This window comes from Zalophus californianus, chromosome 10, assembly GCF_009762305.2.
Source record: "Zalophus californianus isolate mZalCal1 chromosome 10, mZalCal1.pri.v2, whole genome shotgun sequence".
NCBI lineage: Eukaryota > Metazoa > Chordata > Mammalia > Carnivora > Otariidae > Zalophus > Zalophus californianus.
The window spans coordinates 48,679,815-48,707,542 of NC_045604.1; the positions used below are offsets into that span (position 1 = coordinate 48,679,815).

Here is a 27,728-nt window from a genome sequence, read left to right on the forward strand (position 1 = left end):
AATTAAATCCTAGGGCCATGAACTGTACAACTTCCCCCAAAGTATGAAAATTATGTAATGAACACTCACAAAAATTAATTTTCCTGGATCCACAGCTATCAAATGATTTTCAAAGGGACCCAGGAATAAAAAGTGGTTAAGAACCACTATTCTGGGTGACTGGGAGTTACACCGTATAATTACAGGCAGGGATGTGTGCCATAACACTTTTATTTTAGAAAAGAAACTGGCAACATGCATGGAGGCTGGTGGATTAGAGAGAACCTTAAAAGCAGAGACAGCAATAAGGAGGTTATTGCCCTACTTCAGCCAGGAGATTATAAATACATTTTTAAAACCTAATTCCACAGACTTTTCCAAAAGTCAACTTGCTAGAATTTGTTGAACATCTGCATATGGGGTGTGAGCAAGAAAAGATGTAAGCATGCCTTATCATTCTACTTCTCCTTTATAGCTCATGTCATTCACTCATTCCACACCATCATCTGTAAAGGCCATTCAGTGCATGAGAGCAGTTCATGTGAAAGGGCACCACTTTCTTCCATATGCAACCAGCTACCACTGGGAACTAACCGGACAACACCAAATGTCCCAAAGAAGAAATGCTCATGGTCTAGAACAGGGGCCAGCAAACTACGGACCACAAGCTAAATTGAGCCCTGTTTCTGTAAATTAAAACTGTGTTATCAGAACACAGCCACACTCATTCATTTATGTATTGTTTATGGTTACTTTCACCCTCCCAAAGGCAGGCCTGAATAGATGTAACAGAGACTGCATGGCCTGCAAAAAAAGCCTAAAGTATTTACGATCTGGGCCTTTATAGAAAAAGTTTGCAGATCCCTGACCCAGAACAAAACCTGGGACAGAGAAAGCACTCCTTTAGTACAACAGATGGGGTAAGCAGAGGAAAGCTGTATGCAGACCAAATTCGACACGTCACATCAGTCTTCTGAGGTGGTCACAGACACGTATGTAGTAGCAGCCAGTTACTCCTGAATGAATCGAATATACAAACATCCAAGAATGACTCTATTGGAAAAATGACACTCCATGCAGGCAACATATTAAGAGCCAATGTTCTCAACCCAATCCAAATCCTTGTCCTTAGCCCTCTTTCTTCCACTCAAATCTGCCTTCTCCCTCCCTTGGGTTCTCTTTTAAGATGGAAAAAGAAGAAAATACTAAGATCCAAGTATCATGATGTAAAACTGCTCAAGTGTCTGATCTGAGAACAAGGGTCTTGGTCCATTTGTGGAACATGAGCAAAAAAGGTGGCCAGATAGGCATTTTAAATTAATGACTCTTAAATCTAAATTTTATATTTCAAATAGCCACGAATTATTTGAAAAACAAACAAAAGTCCACTGATTAAAATTAGGCTTTACTGATAGCATCTAATAGGCTTGGTTGGAAAATTATATATGCATGGTAGTGGTGAGTTTTAACATTTTTTTCAAATGATATGAAAACAAATACTGCAATATATCCAAATAGATTAACTCCAGGTAGCTTTGGGGGCATCTGAGTGGCGCAGTCAAAGGACTCTTTAGTTTTGGCTCAGATCTGATCTCAGGGTTGTGAGATCGAGCCCTGGGTTGGGCTCCACCCTCAGCGCAGAGTCTGAGATTCTCTCTCCCTCTCCTTCTGCCCCTCCTGCTCGTGCTTTCGCTCTCTCTCATATAAATCCTTAAAAAATAGTATTTCAAAAATAAAAGAGTCTCATAAATACGTCATCCACACATTACCAAAAGTGTAAGACACTACTTTCTCCAAAGACTTTTGTTTAGCAACTTGTTTTGCCAGTAATATGTTGAACACAGGAATGTGTAATAACACAGGATTCAAATAATAAGTGGCTACAATGACTTTAGAAACTCTCAATCAGGGTTTCTCAACCCTAACACTATTTCTTTCAAGCTTTATTTATTTGAGAGAGCAAGAGAGAGAGATAGAGAGAAAGAGAGAGAGATAGAGAGAGAGTGCTCACAGAGGGAGAGGGAGAAGCAGACTCCCTCCTGAGCAGGGAGCCTAACAACATGGGGCTCGATCCCAGAACCCCGGGATCACGACCTGAGCAGAAGGCAGATGCATAACCAACTGAGCCACCCAGGTGTCCCATCCTAGCACTACTGACATCTGAGACCAGATAATTCTCTGTTGAAGGGGACTGTGCTGTGTATTGTAGGCTGTTTGGTAGCATCTGTGGCCTCTATCCACCAAATGCCATTAACAGTTACAATCAAACGTCTCCAGATTCTGCAAAATGTCCCCTGGGGGGCAAATCACCCCAGGTGAGAACCACTACTTCAAATGAGTTAAATTTCTTGATGATTTCTAAGAAAAAGATTTCAGCCGACTTTTCCTGCTTTGTGTATATCAAAAATAATTATGTGAAAGATACAGCAGTGACACATGTTATATAAGCAGTTTTTAGTAAATCTTTTATCAATTCATATCTATATTAGGCTCTTTATCACATCACTTTTTAAAAACAGCTTTACTTATACATAGGTGGCATGCACATGTTCAAAGTATACAGTAAACACCCACGGAAAAAATCTCTACAATCAAGATAGTGAACATACCCAGTTGCTCCCAAGGTGCCTGGTTTCATTCAGGGTAATTATTTTGAGATTCATCTGTGCTCTTGTGTGTATCAACAGCCCATGCTTTTTTATTGCTAAGTAGAATGGATATATCACAATTTGTTTATCCATTCATTTACTGATGAGCATCTGGATTTTAGCAGTTATTACAAAGAAAGCTGCTGTGAATATTAGTATGCAAGTCTTTTCTCTTCAGTAAGTATCTAGGTATAGAACAGCTGGTAGGTCTGTATTTAACATTTTAAGAAACAATCAAACTATTTCCTAAATTGGTTGTACTATTTACGGTCCCAATAGCAAAGTAGAGTTCAAGTTCTTTCACACCCTTGCCAATACTTGCTAATTAGCCTTTTTGGTAATTCTAATAGGTATGTATTGGTAGCTCATTGTGATTCTAACTTACAGTTCTCTAATGACTAATATGTTTAATATAGGTTATATATAAATATTTGAGAATTCTTTACATATTCTAGATATAAATCTTTAGATACTTGATTTGCAAATATTTTCTCCCACTCTACAGCTTGTCTTTTCATTCTCTTAATATTTTTTGAAAAGCACACATTTTTAATTTGATAAAGTTCATTTCATTAATGTGTTGTTTTATGAATTGTGCTTTTTGTATTACATATAAAAATATTTGCCTAACTCAAGATCACAAAGATTTTCTCCTGTTTTTGTCTAAAAGTTTTATAATTTTAGGTTTTTACATTCAGGTTTATGATTCATTTTGAGTTAATTTTTGCAGGCAAGATACAGATTGAAGACCATGTGCTTGTATATGGATATCCAATTGTGCCAACATCATCTGTCAAATGGACTACCCTTTCTCTTCACCAAATTACCTTTGTGCTTGATTAAAATTCAGTTGTCTATATATGCACTGGCTTATTTCTGGATTCTTCTATCCCACTGATCTATTTCTCTGTCTTTACATGAGTACTATACTGTTTTGATTACTTTAGTGAAGTGGGATATTGGGTAGTATTAACTCTCCAACTTTGTTGTTCTTCAAAGTTGTTTCTGCTATTCTAGGTCCTTTTCATTTCTATATGAATTTTAGAATTGGCCTGTCAATTTCTACAAGAAAGCCTGCTAAGATTTTGGAATGGGATTGCACTGAGTCAACAGATCAATTTGGGGAGAGCTGTCATCTTAGCAACAATGAGTCTTTCAACCAACGAACAAGGACTACCTCCCCAGTTATCTAAGTGCTCTTCAATTTTGTTCAGCAATGCTGTGTAGTTTTCAGTATTTCATATGTGTTGAATGCTGTGTAGTTTTCAGTATTTCATGTGTTGCTACTGCCGATGGTACTGGTTTTATTCAATTTCAATTTCTGACTGTTTGCTCTAGCTTAAGAAGTGCAATTGATATTTATATATTGATCATGTATCCTGTAACTTTACTAAACTCACTTGTTAGTTTGTGGATTCCAACAGATTTTCTACAATCCTGTCATCTGCAGAAAAAGACACTTTTACTCCCTCATTTCTATTCTAGAAGCCTTTTTTGTTTTCCTTGCTTGTCTACACTGCCTGGAACCTCCAGTACACTGTGGAATAGAAGTAGTGAGAGTAGACAATTTTGCCTTGTGTTAGGTCTTAAGGAGAAAGCATTTGGTCTTCAACTATTAAAATTACATTATCTGTAGTTTTTTCAGAGATATCCTTTATTGGGTTGAAGAAGTTCCTTTCTAATCCTAATTTGCTCAGAGTTACTATCTGGAATGGAAGTAGGATTATCAAATGCTTTTTTCTTTCTGCATTTATTGAATCACACAGCTTTTTTTTAGTTGGTTAACAGAATGAATTGCATTGATTGCTTTTTAAATGCTAAACTAACCTTTATTCCTGGAATAAACCCTATTTGGTCATGATTTTTTGTTTTGTTTTAAAAATGGTTACTTTCGATTTACTACAATTTGTTTATAGAGTATGTGCATGTATGCTCATGTGGGATATTTCTGTGTAGTTTCTTTTCTCCTAATGTCTTTATCTAGTTTGAATATAAAGGTAATGCTAGCCTCATAAAGTAACTTAAGAAGTATTCTTTCTTTGCAATTTTCTGAAAGTGTTTGTTTATAAATGGTATAGTTTATTCCTTAAATATTTAGAATTCACTTGTGAAGCCATCTGGACCTAGTTTTTTTTTTTTTTTTTTGTGGGAATATTTTAGCAGACTCGATTTCCTGAATAGAGACAAGACTACTCAGGTTATCCATTCCTTCTATTTTTTTTTAAGATTTATTTGAGAGAGACAGCAAAAGAGCAAGTGAGAGAATACAAGCAGGGGGAGCTGCAGAAAGAGAGGGAGAGCAGGAGAAGGAGAAGAAGACTCTGCACTGAGCAGGGACCCCAACACGGGGCTCAATCCCAGGACCCTGAGATCATGACCTGAGCCAAAGATGCTCAACCTCTCAAGTGACTGAGCCACCTAGGTACCCCATCTATTCCCTCTTGAGTGAAGTTTAGCAGTATGTGTCTTTTAAAGAATTTGTCGATTTCATCTCTGTTGTAAAATTTACAAGCATAATGTTGTTCATAATATTCCCTTTTATTGTTTAGAATCTGTAGTGTTGTCACTTCTGTCATTCCTGACACTAGCCAGTCTGGTTAAAGCTTTATTCATTGTATGGAACTTCCCAAAGAAATAGTTCTTGGTTTCACTGATTTTTGTCTATTGTTTTTCTGTTTCCTATACATTTTCCCATACTGATTACCATTTCTTTTCGATTACTCTGGCTTAATCTGTTTGTTTTCTGATTTCTTTTTTTTTTTAAGATTTTATTTATTTATTTGACAGAGAGAGACACAGCGAGAGAGGGAACACAAGCAGGGAGAGTGGGAGAGGGAGAAGCAGGCTTCCCACTGAGCAGGGAGCCCGATGTGGGGCTCAATCCCAAGACCCTGGGATCATGACCTGAGCCGAAAGCAGACGCTTAATGACTGAGGCACCCAGGTGCCCCTGTTTTCTGATTTCTTAAGGTGGAAGTGGGGGTAATTAATTTGAAGTCTTTTTTCTTTTCTAATATAGGCATTCAGTGCTGTAAATTCCCTCTTAGGTACTACTTTAGTGGCAGCTCATAAATTCTGGTATGTTGCGTTTTCATTTAGTACAAAATACTTTTTAATTTCCTTTTGATCTATTCTTTGACCCACAGGTTATTTAGAATTATATTATTTACTTTACAAGTATTCGTAAATTTTCCACAGTTTTCTGCTAATAATTTCTAATTTTAATTCCACAGTGATTACAAAACATAGGTTCTCAATCCTTTTAAATTACTGAGACTTGTTTTATGGCCCAAAATATGGTCCATCATGGAAAATGTACTTAAGAAGAACCGAGAAGAATACTTGGCTGTTGTTAGCTGGAATATTCCATAAACGTTAATTAGGTCAAATTGGTTGACACTATTGTTCAAGTCCTCTATTATCTTTGTGATTTTCAATATTCAGAGAAGGGTACTAAAATCTCCAACTAAAATTGAGAATTTGACTATTTCTTCTTTGGGGTTATATCAATTTTTAATGTATTTCTGTATTTTTATTTTAATGTGTTGCTCTCTTATTAGAAGCAAAAAAATGTTTAGAACTGTTATGTCCTCTAAATTAACCAACTTTTTATCATTATATAATGATATCCTTTATCCTTGGAAATATCCTTTGCTCTGAATGAAGTCTACTTTGTCTAATATTAATATAGCCACCCTTTCTTTTGACTATTGTAAGTATGGTATATCTTTTTCCAGTCTTTACTTTTATAACCTATTTGCACTTTTAAAGTGTTTCTTATAGGCATATATAGTTAGGTCTTGCTTTTTTAGCTAATCTGACAATCTCTGCCTTTTAACTGGTATTTTCAGACCATTTATATTTGATGTGATTATGGATATGGTTAGGTTTAAGTCTATTATCTTGTTATTTGTTTCTATTTATTCCATGTACTTTTTCCCCCTTTTAATGCCTTCTTTCGAGTTAAATAACTATTATTTTCTGATTCCATTTTATCTCCTTTGATGGATTAACCTATAACTTTTTTTAAAAAAATAGGATTGCTTTAGGATTTATAGTATACATCCTTTAACTTACCATGCATGGCCTACCTTCAAGTGATAATATACCACTTCAACTGCAGTATAAAAATCTTGTAACAGTATACTACCTAGTATTGTATCTTGCCCACCTAAGTCTCTGTACCTGAAAAAATAGGAGAGAAGCATTAGAAAAGTGTAAATGAAATAGTGGTAAGAAACTGAGACCTTCTCCTTGGTTTCATTTAAAAAGGTAAATAAGAAATGAAAAAGAGGGACGCCTGGGTGGCTCAGTCAGTTAAGCGTCTGCCTTTGGCTCAGGTCATGATCCCAGCAAGTCCCACATTGGGCTCCTTACTCAGCAGGGAGCCTGCTTCTCCCTCTGCCTGCCGCTCCCCCTGCTTTGCTCTCTCTTGATCTTTCTCTCTGACAAATAAATAAATGAAATCTTTATTTTTTAAAAGATTTTATTTATCTGAGTGAGAAAGAGTGAGAGAGAGAGAAAGCACAAGAGGGGGTAGGGTCAGAGGGAGAAGCAGACTCCCTGCTGAGCAAGGAGCCTGATGTGGGAATGGATCCTGGGACTCCAGGATCATGACCTCAGTCGAAGGTGCCCAATAAATAAAATCTAAGAAAGGAAGGAAGGAAGAGGAAATATGTGTTTAAAAATTAAAACTCTACAACTATACGACCTATGTTCAAATCCTAGCTCTGCCACTTACATATCGTATATAACTTCAGGCAATATGGCTAGCCTTCTATTTCTACCTCTTTAAAATAAACAATAAAATAAACAATAGGACCTACACTTCACCAGGTTATCATGATGATCCAATGAGTTAATAGAGGTAAAATGCTGAGAACAGCACCAAGCCTCTATTAAGTCCTTAATAAATAAATACCAAGTCTTATTATTCAAATTACATAAGACAATATTTTTTTTTAATGCTCCACAGACTACCTAAAATACTATTTCTTACCCAGCCTGCACCCTGGGTTGCCCTACTCTAAGTGAATGTGCAAGCAAATTAACTTCTTAGGTTCTTTAAGCTATAAGAAATTCAAGTTACCCAAGTAGTATTCCATATATATATATATATAATGACATGTATATGATACATGTATATATGACATCATACAGATATGCTATTTATTGAACATGTTATATGCTTAGCATTGTTCTAAAAGTTGTGTCATCTCATTTAATCTTCATATCATATGAAGAAAGCTATTATTTATGATGCTCATGTTATAGACATGAAAAGTTAAACAACCTGCCCAAGATCACAAGTTAGTAAAGAATACAGCCAGAATTCTACCACCAAAAGTCTGACACCAAAGCCTGTACTCTTCCCTGGGTAAAAACTGGATGTGGTCTCAAGAAGGGGAGAAACCAAAGAAGTACTAGAATAAGGGAAGAAGAGTATCCACAGAGCCAGAAATGAGAATATTCAATCTCTTGCTCTGGGCTTGTCTCTCTCAGACCTCATGATTTCTCACTTGAAATTTTGTGCTTCTCCCAGCACAGATGCCCAATTCTTTTCTCATATCACCTTATAGTAATACTGTCCCACCTTATCAAATGTAACTATTTCCCACCCCAATGCAAATAAACCCTTCAATCCAAACCATGCCCAAAAGACTAATTCTTGTTGTTATATCTTTAGTCATGCTGGTTTCCTAATACTTATATACTTTTTTTTTTAAGATTTTATTTATTTATTTGACAGAGAGAGACACAGCAAGAGAGGGAACACAAGCAGGGGGAGTGGGAGAGGGAGAAGCAGGCTTCCAGCTGAGCAGGGAGCCTGATGCGGGGCTCAATCCCAGGATCACGGGATCATGACCTGAGCCAAAGGCAGACGCTTAACGAATGAGCCACCCAGGTGCCCCCAAAATGAGACACTTTATATATTCCTCTGCATCCTGCTTTTCTCAAATATGATCGCATGTCTTCACATCACTGATTATTTTTGCCATGCCTGATTTTTTTTTAACAGCTTTATTACAATATAACTCACATACCATACAATTCACCAATTTCAAGTGTGTAATTCAGGAGATTAAGAGTACAGTCATCATGATGAGCATGGACTAATGTACAGAATTGCTGAATCACTATACTGTACCCCCGAAACTAATATAACACTGTATGTTAACAATACTGGAATTACAACTTTAAAAAATAAGGTGTACAATTCAATGGTATGTACAACCATCATCACTCAATTTTAGAACGTTTTCATCACCTCAGAAAGAGACTCCGTGTCCTTCAGCTCCCACCACTGCCCTCCCCTCCAGTCCTAAGCAACCACTAATCTACGGTCTCTACAGATTTCTCCGTTCTGGACATTTCATATGAATGGAGTCATATTACATGTGGCATTTTCTGACTGCTGCTTTCACCTAGCATAATATCTTCAAGGTTCACTGATGTTGTAGCACGTATCAGTACCTACTCCTTTTAACCACTGAATACTAATCCACTGCAAGGACATATCACATCCAGTTTGTTCATTTGTTGGTTTATAGACATTTGGGTTATTTCTACTTCTTGCCTATAATGAATAATGCTGCTTTAAACATTCACGTACATTTTCTTCAAGGACATGTTTTCACTTCTCTTGGGTATATTCCCAGGAGAGAAATTGCTGGTCATATGATAATTCTATGTTAAATAATATGAAGAACGGTCATCCTGTCATCCAAAGTAGCTATATCAATTTACATTCCTATCAGTGTATGAAGGTTCCAATTTGTTAACATCCTTGTCTACATTTATTATCTAACTTTTTTTTTAAGATTTTATTTATTTATTTGTCAAAGAGAGAGAGTGAATACAAGCAGGGGGAGCAGCAGGGAGAGGGAGAAGCAGACTCCCCGCTGAGCAGAGAGCCCGACATGGGGCTTGATCCCAGAACCGTGGGATCATGACCTGAGCCAAAGGCAGACGCTTAACTAACTAAGCCACACAGGCTCCCCTCTTATTATCTAACTTTTTGATTCTAGTCATTCCAGTGGTGTGAAGTGGTATCTCATTGTGGTTTTTATTTCATTTCCCTGATAGCTAACAATCTCAAGCATCTTTTCATGTACTTATTGCATTTCTTCTTTCAAAAAATGTCAATTCAGATCCTTTATCTTTAAGATTTGAGAGAGAGAAAGAGCACACACACAAGCGGGAGGGGTAGAAGGAGAGGGAGAACAAATCTCAAACAGACTCCACGCCGAGTGTGAAGCCCAACACAGGGCTTGATCTCATGACACCAAGATCAGGACCTGAGCCAACACCAAGAGTTGGACGCTTAACTGACTGTGCCACCAGGGTACCCCCCAGATCCTCTATTTTAAAATTAGGTTATTTGTCTTTTTATTAATGAGTATATTCTGAATACAAGTCTCTTATCAGATATATGATTTGTAAATATCTTCTCCCATTCTCTGGGCTGTCTTTCTACTTTCTTGATGGTGTCCTTTGAAGCAAAAGTTTAAAATTTTGATGAACTCCAATTTACCTTATTTTTGTTTTGTTGCTCCTGCTTTTGGTATCATATCTAGGAATGCTTTGCCTATTCCAAGGTCATGAAAATCTACCCCTATATTTTCTTTAAAAAAAAAAAAAAGTCTTCTGATGTGCATATATATTGATTTCTATTGAGTCTAAAACAAGAAGTGAAATTGCTGGATCACAGGGCATACATGTGTATAACATTCGCAGATGATACTAAAGAATTTTCAAAAGTGATTTTACCAATTTTCAAACCCACCTGATAGTCTGAGAGTTCCAAATGCTCTACATTCTTGTCAACACTTAGTAGTTTCAGACTTAGTTTCAGACTTTTTCCATTAACACCATTCAGGTGGGTATACAGTGGTATCACATGATATTTTAATCTGTAGTTCTCTAAAAATTATGTGTGAGTACCTTTTCACCTTAGCCATCTGAACAACTCACTTTATAAATGCCTGTTCCAGTGTTTTGCTCAGGAACCCATTTGTTTCAAAAATGGGTTCCTGGTATTTTTATGGTTTTGTTTTGACACATATACTCTAGATACAAGTCCTCTGTCAGGTCTAAGTAATGCAGACACTTTTACCAGGGTGTCAACTTGCCTATTTGCTCTCTTAATAGTATCCTTTGATGAACAGAAGTTCTTATTTAATGAAGAACAATTTATCTGTCTTATCTGGTTAGCACTTACTATGTCCTGTGTAAAAAAAATCTTTGCCTACCAAAGGGTCACATAGGTATTTTTCCATGTTTTCTCTAGAAACTTTATTTTTCACCTTTCATATTACATCTATAGCCCCTTCAAGAAGCACATACATAATCTCTGTTACAAAACTATTTCAGGGTATAGAAAAGGAAAGCTCCATAACTCATTTTATGAAGTCAGCATAACTTCAAAGCCAAAATACATACATAGAAATCTGATAAACTTACTGATAAATGTGGATTTTAAAAAACTCTAAGACAATGGCAAACCAAGTTCAGCAGTGTGGGTGTGGAGAGACAAATGCAACATAGCTAAGTAGGACTGGACCCAATAATGCAAACAGGAGATAATCTCATAACGTAATACATCTAATACATCCTTTTAGCAGATTAATGGAGAAAATATACACGATCATCTCTACCAACACAGAAAAACACTTCATAAAATTCAATACTTATTTATGACAGTAAAAGAAAAAAATTCTTGCAAAACCAAGACTAGAAGGCATTTCTTAATCTTTTACAGTTATCCATCAGAAATTTATAGTAAGGTAGAGGAAATAGGGAGAGGTTGGTAAACAGTACAAACTTTAAATTATAAAAGGACTAAGATTTGAGGATCTAATGTATAACACGGTAATGACAATTGGTAACTGTACTGTATAACTGAAATTTGCTAAGAACGTAGAACTTAAATGTTCTCACCAAAAAAAAAAAAAAAAAAGGTAAATGTGAGGTGATGGGTGTGTTAATTAACTGAATGGGGAAATTCTTTCACAAAACATCACATTATAAGTGTTCCTTACTTGTTGTTTTTGTGTATGTATATTTTAATTGTATTATATGTTAGCTGGTTAAAATATAAACGTACATGAAGGCAAACTTTTTATCTTTTTGTTTATGGCTGTATCGCCAGCACCAAGAACTATTCCTGCACATTAAAAAAAAAAAAAAGTCATGGAGCATTTTCTTTCTTTCTTTTTTTTTAAGATTTTACTTATTTGAGAGAAAGTGAGAGACAGAGTGTAAACAGGGGGAGAGACACAGGGAGAAGCAGACTCTCCGCTGAGCAGGGAGCCCGAGGCGGGCTCAATCCCAGGACACTGGGATCGTGACCCCAGAGGAAGGCTTAACCAACTGGGCCACCCAGATGCCCCACTGTGGAGCATTTTCTAAGATTTATTTATTTACTTGAGAGACAGAGAGAATCTGAAGCAGACTCCTTGCTAAGCCCGGAGCCCCATGCAAGGCTCTATCCCATGACCCTGAGATTATGACCTGAGCTGAAACCAAGAGTCGGAGGCTCAACCAACTGTGCCACCCAAGCGCCCTGCTCCCAGACTTTTTTTTTTTTTTTAAAGATTTTATTTATTTATTTGACAGCAAGCAGGGGAGAGAGAGTGAGAGAAAGCACAAGCAGGGGGAGCAGCAGAGAGGGAGAAGCAGACTCCCCGCTGAGCAGGCTTGATCCCAGGACCTGAGGTGAAGGCAGCAGCTTAACCCACTGAGCCACCCAAGAGCCCCCAAGACTTTTTTTAAATGAACAGATAAATGAATGATTCTTAAATCAAAATTTGCACTTGGGAAAATAATGATAGTTCTTTCTTTTGGCATTTCTCTAGATATAAGCATTATACAGGCTAAGTTTGTATGCATTAAAATATATATACATATATGTACATATTACATACGAAAATATTTCTGAGATTAATAAAATAACCCTGTCTAAATAAAAAAAAACCTATAGTAAGATATCATACTTAATGATGAGATCTTAGAGGTATTCCTATCAAAAGTCAGGAACATGACATTCAAGTGAGCCCTTCATGCTGCTGCCCGGCAATCACACTGTATTTCCCCATTCTGTTCTGTTCTCTTCTCCACTCTTTGATAGAGGACTACATCATGTATTTTCCCCTCTTCTCAAACCCCTGATACACACTCCTATTCCTTATTCTCAGCCAGTGACCTTGCTTCCCATACACTAAAGCAAACAGAAAACCTTAGGTGAAAATTTGCCCAAACCACCACCATCATGTCTGTGTCTACATACAGCTACCCGTGAACAACACAAGGTTGACTGCACGGGTCCACTTATATGTGGATTTTTTTTTTTTTTCAATAAATACCATACAGTACCGTAAATGTATTTTCTCTTCCTTATCATTTTCTTAGTAACATTTTCTTTTGTGTAGCTTACTTTATTGTAAGAAGGTGTATATAATTTATAGCAATATACAAAATATGTGTTAACTGGCTGTTTATATTATCAGAGGCTTCCTGTCAACAGTAGGCTATTAAGTAAAGTTTTGGAGAAGTCTAAGGTCATATATGAATTTTTGATGGCACAGAAGTTGGCGCCCCTAATCCCTGTGTTGTTCAAGGGTTCACGGGTCAACTGTATTCCATCTTCTCTCCTGTTTCTATAGATAAACTCTCCCTACTCCTATTAAAGCAAAGGCTAATCCTTCCACCTGTGCACACAGATCAGGAGTCAGCAAACCATGCCCATGCTATCTATGGCTGCTTTCAGGCTATAGAAGTAAAGCTTAGTATTAGTAACAGAAACTGTTTTGCCCACAAAGCCTAAAATACTTACTATGTAGCCCTTTGAAGAAAACTTTGCTGACCCCTGTAGATTATCTCTCCTCTCATCTAATATGGGCAGAGCTGGTTGCAAGGGCCCATTAAGTTCCATGCACAAGAAATAAAGTAAGATCCACACAAGACACATACAACATCAGGGACGTATCAGATATACTCATGACCCCCTCCCAAAAAAAAGGATCTTAAAAGGGAGAGGTTACCTATAAAGGATGAAGACTGAATGGCAAAAGACTCTGGTACAACTACCTGACACTAGAAAATTATAGTGCAATCCCTTAAATCTTGAGGGAACATTATTCTACCTTAGAACGCTATACCCAGACCAGCCAAATTATTAACCAGGTATTAGCATGGAAGCAAGCTATCTTCAGTAATACAAACATCTCAAAAATTTCACCTCCTCATACATTCTCTCTCTGGAAAGTTACAGAGGGATGCATTTCACCAAAACAGAGGTATAAATGGAGAAAGAGGAAGGCATGGATCCGGAGACCACAGGCTCTGACAGAGGCAAAAGACAAAGAGAACTCTCAGAATCCTGAAGGCAAATCACAGGCTAAACCTGGGTGGCAGAAGTGGAGAGCCACAGTGCAGATTTGAGCAAAAGCACAGAAAGACCTAGGGTTTTCCCCAATTTTGAAAAAAACTGAACAATTATGTGATGTGCTTAAACATACTGGGACAGCTTCTAAAAAAAAAAAGAGAGAGAGAGAGAGACACAAATGGGAAACTAAATAAAATTTAAAAAGAAAAAATTTTAACTACAAGAAATATAATCATAGTACACTGCAAAGTTCAATGGTGAACATATTATGAGGTCATAATAATGTGAAAAATGAATAGTGATTTAACCAAAAGCATGATATACTGGGAGATAAAAGGAGAGGATGTTCAAAGTGGCCTAAGAATCCTAAAGCACAGACTCATCCTCCACAGTTGCAAACCAGAATCTAAAATTGAAAAACAAATAGTATTTCAAAATATGGGAGTAAACACCAGAAAAAAACAGCTGAAAGTATCAAAAATGGTTGCTCTGAGAGCAGAACATAAGAGGAAAAATTATACCAAGATGAAGCAGGGGATGGTGTTTTTCATTATAAGTCCTATAGTACAATTTTCTTAACTGCAAAGTTGTACAATTAACACAATTAATGTGTTTGTTTTTAAAACAAAACAAAAAAATGGTTTTTGTGTCATTTAAGGTCAATTAATTCACTCACCCCACAAATATTACCTAGGTATTATTGACTACGTGCTAGGCACTTTTCTAGGTGCTAGGAATACAACAGTGAAGAAAACTAAGTTCTTGCCCTCATGAAGCTTATATCCAGAGGGAAGAAAACAATAAACAAGTTAATGTATGCTATAATGTCAGCTAAATTAATGTTGTGAAGAAAAATAAGGGTAAGGGTAGAGTGTGATATTTAGGTATGCTATTTAGGTAGGATTTTCAGAAAAGGGCTCCAAGAATCAGCAAAAAGGAAATCAACCTAAAAATGAAAATGTGTTTTGAGAAAAAGTCATGAAAGTACAATCACAGGAAGGTATCAATTAAGTTCAAGGTGAGAGCTTCATTTTAAGCCTCTCATACTCCAAAGCAACGTATCATTCCAGACCCTGTACCACAAGTTCTCAGTAATGGCACATAAATAGCTAGGCACCCTCAACCTAAGTCACAGAAACACTGCTACTTATAATCTTCCTATACCCATAGCTAGCCATTACTTAGTAAAGTTATTGCATAAATTTATACTCAAACTTTTCTTTCCATAGAATATGAAGATGTTTATATTTTAACTATATAGTTAAAAGTTTTCCCAAATCAAAACCTCAACACATTAATCAAGAAAGATTCCAGATTAATTCCAAGTTACCAAAATTTATTACATCTGATCTTCATTCTCTCACTAAGGTTGAACACTAAACCATTGGGAATAAGATGCATTTAAAGAAACAATTTACAGAGTAGTGCAAAACATTCATTTTCCACTCCAAGGAACCTCATTCAGGCTGAGGTAGAGTTTCAACCTCTTTGAATTATCTTTTCACTGAAAATTAAGTTAAAAAAAATGTAGTATTGGGGCGCCTGGGTGGTTCAGGTGGTTGAGGGTCTGCCTTCGGCTCAGGTTATGATCCTGGAGACCTGGGATGAGTCCCGCATCGGGCGGAGCCTGCTTCTCCCTCTGCCTCTCTGTCTCTCTGTCTCTCATGAATAAATAAATAAAATCTTTACCAAAAAAATGTAGTATTAAAACTGAAGGGATAATTTTATTTCAAATATGGTTGTTATACAATAAAACCTCATATTCAAAAAATAAGGTTGATTTTAATACATCTTATTCTCAAAACACTTATACCATTAAAAGTACATCAAAACTATCTGTGTCTTTTTTATATAGCAAAAAAAGTGATAATGACAGAAGAAAGACAGGCAGGAACAATCCCCCCCAAGAGGAAACCACCCTTAAAAGGATTTCATAAGGAGCCCCCCACCCTCTCCCACTGATGTGATGACAAGCGCCTGGAGAGTTAATTAGATTGAAACAGTCCACCAACAACCCCATAAAAGCCCCTAGATTGAGGGGCGCCTGGGTGGCTCAGTAGGTTAAGCATCTGCCTTTGGCTCAGGTCATGATCCCAGGATCCTGGGATGGAGTTCCCCATCAAATCCCACATCGGGCTCCCTGCTTGAGGGGAGTCTGCTTCTCCCTCTACCCTTCCCCCCCGTTCGTGATCTCTCTCACGCTCAAAAAACAAAAAAACCCTAGATCTAAAAACCAAATCGGCAACCCTCTTGGGTCCCCTCCCTCTTCCGGAGCTTTGTAGTATCACTCAATAAACTCTGCTGCCCACCACTCTTCCTCTGGTCTACCTCTTCATTCTTCCAAGTGGCGTGACCAAGAACCACGGGCACCAAAGGAGAAGAAATCCTGTAACCGTGATACTTTTAGATTTTAAATAGGTTTTAAAGTTTAACTCACAAAAAGAAAGTAAACTAACTATATTTCAATTAAGAGAGGGTTTAAAGTTTAAAAGTTTAGAAATTTCTGGAAAAGACCAGTAGACTACTGTACACTGAACTGTAGCACTACATGTTGATGCTTTCCCCAAGCCCTACACTCCCAAGATGGAGCACTGCAGTACAGTAACAGCTACCACTCGGGTTTGGGCTGACTGCTCACTGGCGTTGTGCTTCAGCATCTAAAATACAGATAATAATGCCTATAAAGTTGGCAGTCTTGGGGGCAGCTGGGTGGCTCAGTCAGTAAGCATCCAACTCTTGATTTTGGCTGGGGTCATGATCTCCGGGTCCTGGGACTGAACCCCAGGAGGGCTCCACTTGGCAGGAGTCTGCCTGGGGTTCTCTCTCCTCCCTCTCCCTCTGCTCCTCCCCCCTTAAATTTATTTAAGATAAATAAATATTAAAAAACAAAATAAAATTAGCAGTCCTGTCAATAAGAAGTACCCATATATTTAAGGATCCGTAATACATATTAAAAAGCTTTGTGATCTGCAAAGAACTACACCAATAGTCATGTTTTAAACAAAAAGGGAAACCTATCACTTTCAAATTTTTCTGATTTTAGCAATAATGGCTATCAGATTCTATGGAAGAACAGTGGGACACTGGTCCACTCACACACACACACACAGTCAGAAAAAGAAAAGATTTTTTTTAAAAGATTTTATTATTTATTTGTCAGAGAGAGCACAAGCAGGGGGAGTAGCAGGCAGAGGGAGAAGCAGGTTCTCTGCTGAGCAGGAAGCCCAAGGCGGGACTTCATCCCAGGGTCCTGGGATCATGACCTGAGCTGAAGGCAGATGCTCAACCGACTGAGCCACCCAGGCATCCCAAGAAAAGGCAATATTTTAAAAATCTAGACTTAAAAAAAAAAATCAGACTCCCTTATAAACAAGTAAGTGCAGAGAGAGAATATTTTTAGCAAGTATTTAACCATAAAAACCAAAAGACTAAAGTTGTTTAACCGCATGTAAACTGTGCATCATCTGACTTCAGGTAGAATGTTTATTTTTGGTTATAGTTGGGAACCAGATACACAATGTATATAAACACCAGCATATTTTTTAAACAACTGTCTTAATGCTTTTGTTCACTAATAATTCCCACTATACTTAGAAGGAAAAACACAAACAATATCCTTAACCAAAACTCATCATAGGAGTTTCTGCTTCTTAAACTTTTAAACTAACACTGAACAAACAGCATTATTTGACGAGTAGTAGACTATTTGCCCACTTAGTCTTTCAACTCCACCAGAGCACAGACCTGTCTTTTTCTGTTGTATCCCCAATACCGAGGCACCTAACTGGCATCAAATATATACTCAATAAGTATGTGTGGAATGAATGAATGAATGAGTGAATGAACTAAAGCTTAAGTGTTTTAGGTTGCAACAGAACATTTTCACTTATACATCCATCACTCAGTACAAACAACCACAGTCTCAACTGTAATGACACAATAAACTGAAAAAAAAAAAACATACTAGGTATTTGAAAACACAACTCTATTACTGGTGTGTAATACACTAAGTAAAAGATTCACAAAGCCAGTTTTTTAGTTATATTTTTTCTCAAGAAATTTTGGTGTGTTCTGATACCAAAATATACACATATTATCAGAAAAGCATGCTGCAATCTTGATAAACCAAACACTATCTTTAAAGTTCTGTTGCAATATGGAATAATTTAGGCAAAGTGAACAGTATTTCCAGAGTTCCACACAGAATATTTTGAAAAGTCAAATTCCTTAATTAAAGGTGAAATAAAATGGAAAAAAAAGGTAGATCCTACTATTTAAAAATTTTTATACTTAATTTTAAAAAAGGCGAAAATGTCGTTTAGACTAAATTAATTACACTGAAATTATGCAAGAAGGCATCTAACATCCTTATATTTAATCTTTAAGCTAATAAGACAAGTTATTTTCCAAAATTTTTAAGCTAGATGATAAACTTCATACTCACAAAGCTTGAATTAGAGAAGTTATTTTTATTAAAATAATACTGTTTGGCCAAGTTCCTTCATAATTCTAAAGTCTACAGTAAGATATTCAGCAGTAACAGTACAGTAATATATTTATGATTCTACCCAACTTGCACAAGCATAATTATCTGGGTGGAACACGCTTTATGGCTAGCAAGCTATGATCTGTGAGTGCAATAATATACGTGCATGGATCCAAAAGTTTCCCAAGATTCTGATGGTCATCTTCAAAGAAACTTAAACAAGAGTCGATCTGACAGTGAATACAAAAATACAACAAAATCAATTCATAAACACCGGTACGAAAACAAGGCTCTCTGTAACAACTACAGCGTTGTGGGGGGGGGGGGGGGGGGCGGAATCCAGGGAACATAAAAGATAAAACACAATTAACTGCTGCCTGTGTTCCCCACTTTTACGGTCTTAAACACGGGGTATTAGATACTCCTCTTTAGCGCTCTCTTAAACAGAAATTTGGTGTTTCAACTGCCCCTCCCCCACAGTTAACATCAGTGCCCTTTCTTCCTCCTCCCTTACCCCTCCCAGTTCAAACAAATTAACATTTGTACTAAGGTACCTCCTATCAGCTCGCAGCTTCTTCCCAAACACGCCCACGTACACTGAAACTGGCCTGCGTCTGCACAACACACAGCTACAGGAAAAGGGCTCCGAGGGGGGCAGGTGGGAGGATAATTCAGCTCCGCACTGGTTTACGGCTATTTTCCAGATATTAACTCCTCACACTTGGCTCGGGCTTCTGCCAAATCACCTTCGAAGCACAGTGTTTATGAGCCTACCTCATCCGATACTGCAATGGAATTCCGGATATTTGCAGACAGATATCCCGGCTTTGCAAGTGTTTGATCAGATCGGTCCGGAATCTCTCCTTTTCACAGTACGCCCGCTCCTAGCCGTACAGCAACCAGACCTCGGGCCGCGCACCCGGCCCGAGGCCAGCTCAGGACCAGCCTCTCCCCGTCCCGGGCTAGCGGGCGACCCGAGCTGCGGGCCGCTCCGCAACAGGTCACCCTGACCGCGGGCGCGGGTTCGCGGGCGGCCGGCTCGGCTGCCGGCTTCGGGGGCGCAGCGCCAGGGCCAGGGCCAGGGGAGGGGGTGTGGCCCGGCTCCGCGGTCCCCGGGACTCCCGCTCACCTGAAGGGAGGCTGAGGCGCAGCCGGGCGCCAGGGCAGCGCGGGCCGAGGCCAGGGGCTTCCGCCACCCAGGAGGGAGAGCGAGGCGGCCTCAGGGGGCCGCCGCGCCCCCGGCCTCGGCACAGAGACCGGGAGCGGACACCGCACGGCCGCCTCCAGCCTCGGAGGGCGAGCCGCCGAGGGAGACGCGGCCCCGGGCCCCCAGCGCCCTCCTCCCGCAGCCAGAGCCCCGCAGCCCCCTCTCCGTGCCGAGGGCGAGCAGCCCCGGGGCCCGCGGCCAGGAGCTCCACACCGCAGCGCCGGAGCCGCCGCCATTCCCCGCGCCGCCGCCGTTGCGGCGGCTCCGCGCCGCCCGGGGGGCGCAGCGCACCCACCTTCCCTCCCCCGCACCGCCCGCCGAGGCTCGGCACCGGGCCCGCGGCCCCAGAGCACCGACCTGTGCAGCTGCGGCCGTCGCCTCGAAGGATGGAAAGACGACGCCGGCTTCAGTCTTCGTTGTCGCCGCCGCCGCCGCCTAGGCTAGCGCCCGGCGACCCGAGCAGTCGGCGTCTCTCATTCAGCGCCCGCCGCCGCCACCACCGCTCGGGGGAGGGGAGTGAGCTGGATCCACCCCGTCCGCGCCGGGGGGTGGGGGAGGAGAGCGGACCTGGCGGGCGCGCGCAGGGAGGGCGGGGCGGAGCCGCGTGGGCGCGCGCACCAAACGAGCGCGCTTGCGCGTGCCCCCAGCGCCGCGACCGGCGGGGTCTTCGCCGCGCGCGCCGCGCCAGCCGCTCTTCTGCCCCGCAAGCCCAACTGCCGCGGGGGACCGGTGTCCGTGGCGCGCGCCGCTTGCCGCAGCCCCTCGGCCCCGCGCTCGCGGGAGGGAGGGGCCGCTGCCCGCCCAACGGAGGGGCGGGGAAGGGTTGGAGGGCTGACAGGTGGGGCACCCGCCGCAGCCGGCCACCTCCTCCCGGCACGGGGCCCACCAAGGTGAAATCCACTCTGGTGTCTGTCGCTGTCATCTTTAAGGCCGGAGAACAAAGTCTGGAAACACTTGACTCCCAGATGAAATATTCTGCCCGCGCCAGCGGTGGTTTTGGTTAAAATTAGTCGCGGCGGGCAAGTGAGAGGGCTCCAAATGTGAAGAGCCACCCCACTGCCATGGGACCATAAATTATGGTGGTCGATACTCTCATAAAGATTCGGGAAGTGTTAGAAGTAGGCCTTTGTAAGTGTTATGCAGGGGACCGCCCTTGGCTTAATAAGCAAATGACAGAAATTTGGCATCCCGGGGTCTCAGATTGATGAGTTCCAGGTGAAAAGTATTTTCACGTCAATGCATGAACAAGATTCTGAATTATCAAATATTTTGTGTGAATGAAAAAGGATTAGATTCGGTATAAATGGTGGAAGAGTGTTGTTTCGGAGGGTGCACTGTGTGGGGTGGCCTACTTAAAATTAGCACCATTTGATGCAGTGTGACTATAAATGGAAGGTTTTAAGTGAGCCACCTTTATATATGCCGTCATTAGACCATTTGGAAATGATGATTATTTGATGATCTGCAGCTCTTCTTTAGGCAGTGTGCAGGAGGCTGTGGAAGGAATACTGTGTACTAGCATTGGATATAAAACATGAAAGGACCAAAATTGTTCCCATTTGGTTTCTTTCCTCCCTTTAATAACCACTAAGCAGAAATGATTAATCTTGTATATCGAAGAATGCTAATTATTTCCTTCTTTGATCGCCTGGTATCCTAGCCCTTTACTCTTAGGGAAGCTAGAATGTCTTCAACGCCTTCCCTCAAACAGGGTTATTTCTTTTAAAGCCTTCCCTCCCCCCTCTCCACACCCAAAGGTGAGTTGGCAAACAAAAACAGGGATAGACAAAGTTTATGGTTTTTCAATTTTATTGCATTTTGCTTTCAAAGAAAGTCTTGAAAGGAATCATAAAGAAATCACTGGTTGAAGTAGAGAAACCAAAAGAAGGAAAAAAAACAACTTTCGAATGAGAATAGACTTAGAAAAAAGAAAACAGACTATTGGTTAAAAGGGGGGAAGTGTGTTATGTATACAGGAAGTTTTCCCATAGATGTGAATTGCTTCAAGTCCCAAGGAAACAACAGGCAAACAGAATTAGCACTTGGGGGAAAACCTTCTAGTTATCAAGTTAGGTAAATGTTTATTCTTTTTTAAGTGTTAATAAGAGATTAAGGAAAAGGTGCTTGGCTGTGTGCCAACAATAATACATACAACAATTACATATACACACACATACACATATCCCATTTTAAGAAATAAATACTTAGAAATAAAACTGAGGAACAACAGGGAATTCTAGTATTAATGTCTTGCAATTACTTTAAACTTGAATTAGGGTTTCATAAAAACAAATGAGGCTGTGTTCCTACATCTACCATTAATTTTCACAGTTTACTGTAAGAGCAGTGAAGTTTTCATTTGGATTTTGAAGAGAAAAAAGCACGTGACTCATGAAGGTAGGCCACGGATATTCTAAATTCTTATACGTACTGAATTTCTGAGTTTGGAATAATTACTCAAAATCTATTTCTCGTGTTGATAACCTCTAAAATAATAGTTTTATTAACCTTTAGAGTTATGTTGAGTTCAAACTTCTGAAATTGGTGAGATTAAGAATTTACGAATAAAAACATAGAAGAAAAGTTTATTCTCAACATCTTTTTTTTTTTTTTTGGTCAGAGCTTGGGAATTATTTTAGAAAGCCAGTGTCCCTTCCCATTTATTGATATGCAAATGGAACAATGGCTTTTTATACTTAAACAGGACCAGCAGCAAATTTTCTTTACCAGAGCATCTTTTATCACAGTTAAATTCTGTAAGTTGCCTTATGTATTCCATTTGCTTTTGCCAGGAGATAAGAGATATGCTAAGTCTTAGTATAACAAAAAGTACGAATGTATAAAAGAGAAATGCCATTATATAAAATAGAAATCAATAAGAATTCAATATGCTTAAAATTGTTTCAGAGGAATCACCATTATGTAACAGTTTTATTACTATCCATCAAAATTATTTCCAAGGGGTAAGCGAAAGAACTCATTTAGATATAGAACAAGCAGTTTCAAATAAGAGACCACCACAGCAAGAACCAAATCAACAAACAACTCCTCTCATTACTGCTGTCAAAATCAAACTGGCATAGTTAGAAACCTTATTTCAAAAACACCTAATTCTATTACAGCCAACGGAATTTCTGCAATCACATAGACCTATATTATTTCTCTAACCCTTAATCTCTTCTTTCAAATATATATATATATATATATATATTGGCCAGACATTTTGAAAAAATTTATCAGTTATGTTTGCAATGTTCTGATTTAAAATCTAGGCAAAATAGCAGACCCAAAATTCACTCTGAGGGAAAGGATCTATGGGAGGACTTTGAAGAGGTAGACACACATTCTCCAGAAATCTGACACCAGGGTACGAGGAGAGCCTGCCACCCTTCCCAATCAAGTGAGACATGCCACAGATACCAAGGACAAAGATAATCAACAGTCCATTCAAATATGAGTACCAACTGTTAAGAGGCATAAGGCCTAACTTAAGATTGAGCTGTTTCTCACATGGGCAACTCTATGCGGGGAATGGGTCAGCGGGGAAGTATTTACTTAATGATGTCTTGTTCCCCGGAATAAGTCTTGGAGACCAGCTAGTACATAAATAAATGTTTGCATGAACTAATAATTTTCAGTATTAACTTTAAAGATGATTTCGGTAATGCCTCATTTATCTGACAGGACAAAGAAGGGGCAGTGAGGGATTGAACAAAATTAGATATTCTAGATAACAGAGGTTTTCATCTTAAAGCACTAGAAACAATTGAATTTAAACCACGTGTATTGATTTTTTTCCTGAAATGTCACCAGTTTCTCTGCCTTAAACTAATAAAACATAGTATAGTTTGACCTATTTCTAATGACCCAGAGGTATTTTATAATCAGAAGCGATAATACCGAGATGTGTGTGGGAGCTTAGAAGTACTTGGTATCCTTCACCCTACAATAAATGATTGTGGCCTACTATGTTCGTGAATTCCTTTAAGTCTAATTGATCTGGATGGTGCTCGTTATTGACCTTCCTGACGGTCCTACCACACCGCCGCATCCATATATTAACACACCTCCCTTTGAATTGTCTTATCACGTTAGCCTGGGAAGCCAAACAACGAATATTTTTAATGTATGCATAAAATAAGAGGAAAGAACCTCAGAATATACTAAAACTATTCCAATATGTGGGGGACATTTACTTAATAGAAAGGCCATTTGTCTACTTTCATGTTTTCCTCAATATTTTGGATATTTGGGTTTACCAGATGAGTGAATCATTATTGCATTCTACTTTCTATAAATTTTAGGCATTTTCTCCATACTGAGGATCTTTGTTGATAATATTCGTCACAGTAGTTTCCTTATATATCCTGCTTTCAAAATAAGGTTAGAATTAAAAGCCCCAGGAATTCATAAATCCGTATCAGTAATAAATGGATAAAATGAGTGGAGAAGAGGAGGGTACTCTTGTTTATGGTGGAATATTGAATGCCAACAGGTAAGTGTGGAGGGAGTGCTGGAGTTGGACAATCACCATTTTGCAACCATTGTGGCAAAGATTGGGTAACACAAAAACCGTCAATGGATGCTAAATACAAGGAGACATTTTGATGAGAAACAATATTTGCATCATCTCACAGTTCTTCCTATAGACTTCCTGTTGCTTGCAAGGAAGGAAAAACACTAATTATACGCTAGAGAAACTGGGCAAAATCTTGACCAGGTAATCGAAATTAACATCATGAATGAGGGACAGATGCACATTGTTTGCCTTGAGATATGATTCCCAGAGGACACAGCACCTAGTGAGGAAACAAGGAAGTTGAATGAGGAATCTGATAAAGAAATATCAGATTCCAGGGCGCCTGGGTGGCTCAGTTGGTTAAGCGACTGCCTTCGGCTCAGGTCATGATCCTGGAGTCCCGGGATTGAGTCCCACATCGGGCTCCCTGCTCAGCAGGAAGTCTGCTTCTCCCTCTGACCCTTTCCCCTCTCATGCTCTCTCTCTATCTCATTCTCTCTCTCAAATAAATAAATAAAATCTAAAAAAAAAAAAATATCAGATTCCAAATGAAGAATATTCTAGGTCTTGTTTTGTTTTTTAATGCGGGGTGGTGGCTATATTCTTCAAAGATGTCAATGCTCCGAAAGACAAAGACTATGAACATATTCCAGCTAAAGAACCATGACAACTAAATGCAATATGAAATACTAGACTGGAACCTTTACTGGAGGGGAAAATAATTCTGTAAAGCACATTACTGGGTTAATTGGAAAACAGATGGTAGATTGATTAGATAAAAGTATCAATGTTAAAATCACTGAAGTGGGTAACTGTACTATGTGTCTCTAAATGCTGTGGTATTTAGGATAAAGGACTAGGAGCTATGCACGGTTGAGAAATATATACATATATAGAGAGAGAGAGAGAGAAGAGAAAACATAAAACAAGCAAAGCACTAACAATAGGTGATGTCAAGGGTGTTTAGGTGTTCCCTGAAAATGTCTATAAATTTAAAATTATTTCCAAATAAAAAGCTTTTTAATTTCAAAAAAGCAGCAGTAAAAGCAACCCATAGACGCTAACATTATAATTATTTTAAATGACCGCCTTACTGCCAAATCCCACGGGTTTTATGACGCCTTCCCTGAAATTGTCTCATTTCATGGGTTCAAATTATAGAAACAATGCCTTTTATAATTGAAGAGTCATCTAACTTTTTATTTTATGAATGAGGAAATTGAATCTCAGAGATTCAAGATTTACCCGAAATCCCTTAACCAGTTAGCGGGATGGCACAATCTTGATTCTACTTCTGTCTATAGCTGTTAACCTGCTACTGCGGAGTTTCAATCATTTTCCCTCATTCCCCTTTCTCACTCTTGAGTTTCCTATGGGCCTATATTCTCTCCTATCTATGATCACACAGGGGACTTAGCCTTTCCGTTTCAGCTACCACTGCTCTCCTGGGAATTCGTACCCAGACTTCTGTCTGATTGCCTCCATGACATCTATATGAGGATATTCTATCACCCGTTCAACCTCTGCATGTTTAAAACTAAAATAGCCACAGAAGAACAAATTAAAATGGCTAGTAAAACCCATGAAAATAAGTCCGTCCTTACTGATAAAGAAAGACACATTAAAACAAGATGTGTTTTGCTTCCAAGACTGCCCATTAATAAGATCTGTGTAATATTCAGTTTTAGCCAAGAGGTAGGCAATAGGATCTCTCATACACTGATGGTGGGAGTATAAATGAACTATCTCTTCACTGGACAATTTGCCAAAAGCAAGGAAAGAATTATATGTACATACCCTTTGACCCAGCAATTTTACACATAGATACTTCTCCTACAAAAATGTTGTGACAATGTTCAAAGAAATATAAGGATTGCTCATTAAATATTGTCTCTAATAGCAAAAGTTGCAATACGAAATGTCCCTCCATATGGGAGTGGGTAAATGCAATTGTATTTCCTTACAGTGAAAAGATAGCTCTATGTGAACCAATATGGAAAAAACCCAAATAAGTTGGTGAGACCTATGTACACTAGGTTCCATTTCCTTTTCTTGGTTGGTACATACATAGAAATCAGCCTGGAAGGCTATGCAAACAAACCAGCACAGTGGTTACCCCAAGAGAATGGAATGGGGGGTAGAAAAGGGGACTCTCATTTTTCTACTTTATATAGTTCCATGGTTTGCTATTGCTGTTTTTTATTAGAAGTATGTATACCTTTATAAAAGCAACAACAACAACAAAGGTGTTCCTTTCTTTTTAAGTTGAAATATTTTAATTCCTTAATCAGCATTTCCACCAACACCACTCTTATCATTCCTTTTCTCTCCCAGGCTTTAGAATCACCATTGACTCTTCTTTCTGTCCTTTATTGTTTATCCATTTAGTTCTGTTCTTTATAATTTTTTGCAGGTTTTTTTTTTTGCAAATATTAGACCAAACTATATACTTAAAAATTACTCCTACCTGAACTCTTAGATTTAGCTACTCTCCACACCTTTTTTCTTTTTTTACACACCTATTCCTATACCATTTTCATTGTGTCACACATCTTCCCCATGCCACTCAAAAATCCCCAAGCTGTTCCTTGTGATTTACGAAGGTGACATCCAGGGGACTTCCATACCTCAGTTTACCCTACTAATCCAACTCATCACCACCCCACACACTAGCCAGGCCATCCTTTGATTTATTCGTTCAATAAACAAACCCGTATTTCTCCTAAGCACCAATTATGGACCTACTCCTATCATTGCACTCCAGCACACCTTTTCCCTGCCCTCTCGTCTGTCCATTCTAAAATTCTTTAGGGCCTGACTTCAGACCAGCCTCTACCCCACCCATGAGGATATGCCTCTTTTACAACCATTTCACACTGACATCCCCTTTCTCTAAACCCCTACTCAGATTATCATTAGTGTCACTCTCTCACTTTGAAAGTTTATTATATCCTGACTTATGCTTTTACCCGTATGTGCATTTCTTATATTCTCCAGCTGATTGAAGCTCCTGGAGAATACAATGCAATCCCTCTCTTCTCTCATTCTCACTCTCTTGCTCTCTCTCTCTCCCTGGATTCATGTTTACTGAGCATTTACAGTAGACAACACATTAAATGCTTAGCCTATGTCATTTTATCTTGTCTCACAACAACCCTGAAAAGTAGATATTTTTATATTTTCAAAATGGGGCTTAGAGAAGTTCAACAGCTTGCCCAGGGTCATGCTGCTAGGTAATGACAAAGTTGGGAATTAAATCCAGGCAGTCTGACTCAGTCTCCAGGCTGTACTGTTTCCCCATAAAACTGTGCTTCTTATATATTCTTGTCAGTTGACAGCACAATAGCATGTACATTAATGAAGTGTAGAAAATACTTGTTAAATCTAATATACTTATGCTAACAATGAACAATTTGACATGTGATACCCCATACATATTTAATTTTTTTAAAGATTTTATTTATTTATTTTAGCTGAGTAGGGTGGGCAGAGGGAGGAGGAGAG

The 27,728-nt window shown here is 39.0% G+C and overlaps 2 protein-coding genes across 7 annotated transcripts in view; one reads left to right on the top strand and one right to left on the bottom strand.

Moving 5' to 3' along the window:
* RALGPS2 (Ral GEF with PH domain and SH3 binding motif 2) overlaps positions 1-20,239 on the bottom strand; it is a 153,269-nt gene extending 133,030 nt beyond the window's left edge. For 2 of the 5 annotated variants that reach the window (XM_027613996.2, XM_027613997.2), the window contains exon 1: positions 20,063-20,239. The gene's annotated coding sequence lies outside the window, so the exon portion shown is untranslated. The remainder of the gene's footprint in view (positions 1-20,062) is intronic. The other 3 variants (XM_027613998.2, XM_027613999.2, XM_027614000.2) reach the window with 2 other exon arrangements.
* LOC113933649 (F-box only protein 41-like) lies at positions 20,068-23,591 on the top strand. Of its 2 annotated transcripts, XM_027614007.1 has the most exons (3): positions 20,068-20,833; positions 22,037-22,102; positions 22,978-23,591. In XM_027614007.1, exon 1 carries the CDS (start codon positions 20,092-20,094, stop codon positions 20,707-20,709), a length of 618 nt encoding a protein of 205 aa, XP_027469808.1. In that variant the 5' UTR covers positions 20,068-20,091; the 3' UTR covers positions 20,710-20,833; positions 22,037-22,102; positions 22,978-23,591. The 2 variants fall into 2 exon arrangements, with proteins under 2 accessions (XP_027469808.1, XP_027469806.1); XM_027614005.1 differs by having other exon boundaries at positions 20,068-22,102.
* The last annotated feature ends 4,137 nt before the right edge of the window (positions 23,592-27,728 follow it).